This window comes from Sinocyclocheilus anshuiensis, unplaced genomic scaffold, assembly GCF_001515605.1.
Source record: "Sinocyclocheilus anshuiensis isolate Anshui unplaced genomic scaffold, SAMN03320099.WGS_v1.1 scaffold612, whole genome shotgun sequence".
NCBI lineage: Eukaryota > Metazoa > Chordata > Actinopteri > Cypriniformes > Cyprinidae > Sinocyclocheilus > Sinocyclocheilus anshuiensis.
The window spans coordinates 366892-369902 of NW_015554098.1; the positions used below are offsets into that span (position 1 = coordinate 366892).

The window sequence follows — 3011 nt, forward strand, 5'->3', positions numbered from 1 at the left end:
GGAGGGGGCTTTGTAGAAAACGAAGCGTTTGAGAGAGGCGGGGCATAGAGGACCTACAATAATGTACAGTATTTTAAAAATAATGTGTTTTTTGAACATTAAAGCATGTCAACATATTCTGTTACACCAAATACACAAAATAATGATCTTTAAAAAAGCATCATATGACCCCTTTAAGTAACTACTACATCTACCATAAAAACTCATTTCCTCATTTACATCAGACATTATTTGAACCTTAACCCAAACAAACTTCTCAGTCACCTTAAGTTTTCCCTCTGTGAATGCTGTGCAGAAGGTGATGATGTTCTCTGCTGTGATTTCTGAGGATTCTGGTTTGTATTTGGTCATCTCTTCCTCTAGGGTAATGAGGCGGATTGCTGGGCACTCTTCCTTCTTAAGACCAAAGAACTCCAGAATTCGCTGATTATCATCCACAGCACTGTCAATAAAGATGAAGAGAATCTGTGGAGAAAGAGTATTAGGTTAAACTCCAATGTATTCAGCAAAACATACACGGACACAGTTTAATAGAAAAATAAATAAATAAAAAATACCCACTTTGCCTTTGAAGCCCTCAGCTGCCTTCTTAAATTGGTCCATCTTATCCTGGAAGTCTTTGGCTGTTTTGGGCACAAACATTAGGATGTGGGACTTTATGTCACCTCCAAAGATTTTTGGAGCAGTCTGTAGACGAGAAATAAGAATCTCAGAATCTATTGTTCCCTCCACAATATGGCAAAAATGCAATCAATTTTTCAATGAAAATATAAATAGGCCAACTGGGTCTGTATGCAACAGGTCAAACACACATTTGTGGATAAAGTGTACCTGCTCTGTAAACTCAATGACCAAGGGAAGTTGGTTGGATTTGATGAAGGTCAGTAGCTTTTCTTTGCTGATCTCTCCATCGAATGTACTGCGACCCTCATCAAACTGAAAAATAAACGAAAGATCGAGTCAGCGAGTGACAGAGAGAGTGAAAGAGATTACCTCATATTTAACTTTTTCTATATCCATAGAAACAAAATTCACTGTAATTGAGTGTTAACTAGGGAACTATGCATCACTCAAGCATAGAAACGTGACTGCAACAGTTGTTGGCCACAAGGCAGCGGATATTCTAGATTCGACACATACAGTGGGCATTAATAGCACACATAAAGAGAGCAGCTGCATTCTGGAATGAAATTCATTGTCCCTACTGCCTCAGAGTACATGTCTGGGCGCTAAGACACAGCAACCCTAAAGCCTCTTTAGTGACAGGGGTCAATGAGAAGTTTAGTCCATTATTGATTACACATTTAAAACACATCCTTCTGAAATAATGAATTATTATAGGCCGATTTCTATAAAGACTGTAAATTTTGTCTTCATGGAAAAGACTTTACAGATTTAGGATTTTATATATTATTTTATTTTTTCCCCTGACCGTGGGAACCCTATGGATTTCTAATAAGATTAGAGAATTGGGCAGGGAGATGGAAGGCCAATCAGTGAATATTCAATCAGCAAATGGTTTTCACAGCAGAACTCATCTCAAAACAGAGTTGCATTAAAATTCATCACGTCAGCAACATGCATGAAGATGTGGTGCCTGTGATCTGATCAAAGAGTAATGTCTGAATTACCACAAGACCTCTTGATCTTCGTGTGGAGCTCATCTAGCTCAGGTGTCCTATTGCTAATTATTGCACATACATTTTCAGAATGAATAACCACTGAATACTTTAAGATTAATTAGTTGCTTATACTCATTAAGGCTGCATTTATTTGATCACAAATACGGTAAAAAAAAAAAAAGCAATGTGTAATATTACAATTTAAAATAACTGTTTTCTATTTTAACACATTTTAAAATATAATTTAAATTCCTGTGGTGGCTGAATTTTCATCAGCTATTACTAGTCTTCAGTGTCACATGATCCTTCAGAAATCATTCTAATATGGCGTTTTATTATCAATGTTGGAAACAGTTGTGCTGCATGCATGCATATATGCATATATATATATATATATATATATATATATATAGGTGTTACATGACGGTTGGACAAAAGTTTTGCTAGCTTGGCTCTTTGACTTTGTTTAATAGAAGAAAGAAATTCATACAGGTTTCCAACAACCTGAGACTGAGTACATTTCAGTAGACTATTTCAACTGACAATTTTCATTTTGTGAACAATCTCTTAAGAGTTGAGCACCACATCAGTCAATTTACTTGAGGACTGCTCACACCAAGGAACGATAACTATAAAAGATAACTATTACGGCTGCACAATATATCGAAATGATCGGAATATCGCAAATGTATATATCGCAATATGCATATCGCAAGTGTTGTGTTTCTTCTAGTGCAGTGTATCCGATAGACTACGTGCACGGACAGTTATAACTCAGAACCACATGTTTATTACAGAACACCAGCAGCTCCTGCTGCTAACCCGCTCATGCATGGTACAGTCTCACTCGTCTGACCCAGTAACCCCCCACAGTCAACCCCTAGGTGGCCCTCTAGTGGAGTCAATATGCAATTACATCATAAATGCATATAACACTACACCACATCCCCCTTTTTTCACAGAAAACAATACAAGCTATAAACAGGATATATGAACACTGAATATAGATCTTAAAGTCCTCGTAACAGGAACATTTTCTTTCTTATTTATAGCAAACATCTTGTCCCATAAGCAGTTTAAATCTTAAGCATGCTTAACCTTAATTACTAGGCAAATATATAGTCAGTTCATACAGTAGTCCTGAAACCTCACAGGAACATTCACAACCCGACCACTCCTGGTGGTTGTGGTGCTGCCATTATGTACAGATTGCTGTGGCACACACTGTACAGACTGATCTGTCACTTCACGTGCCTCTGGTATGTGAGAGTGTATGTTGTCATGGGTCTCATCCGCTGGATCAAATGTTTCTGTGGGCTTGTGAATTGTTTTCCTCAGGTGGCGCCTGTTGCGGCGGAACTGTCGTCCTGCTTCATTGACGACGTTATA

The 3011-nt window shown here is 37.8% G+C and overlaps 1 protein-coding gene across 1 annotated transcript in view; it reads right to left on the minus strand.

Annotated features, from left to right (window-relative positions):
* The window catches only part of LOC107669525 (protein disulfide-isomerase), a 40247-nt gene that overhangs the window by 22192 nt on the left and 15044 nt on the right, over positions 1–3011 (minus strand). Inside the window, exons 4-6 of the mRNA XM_016461795.1 lie at positions 832–936; positions 562–687; positions 265–465 (exon numbers count right to left, since the gene is read on the minus strand). Coding sequence (XP_016317281.1) covers positions 265–465; positions 562–687; positions 832–936 — 432 coding nt within the window. The remainder of the gene's footprint in view (positions 1–264; positions 466–561; positions 688–831; positions 937–3011) is intronic.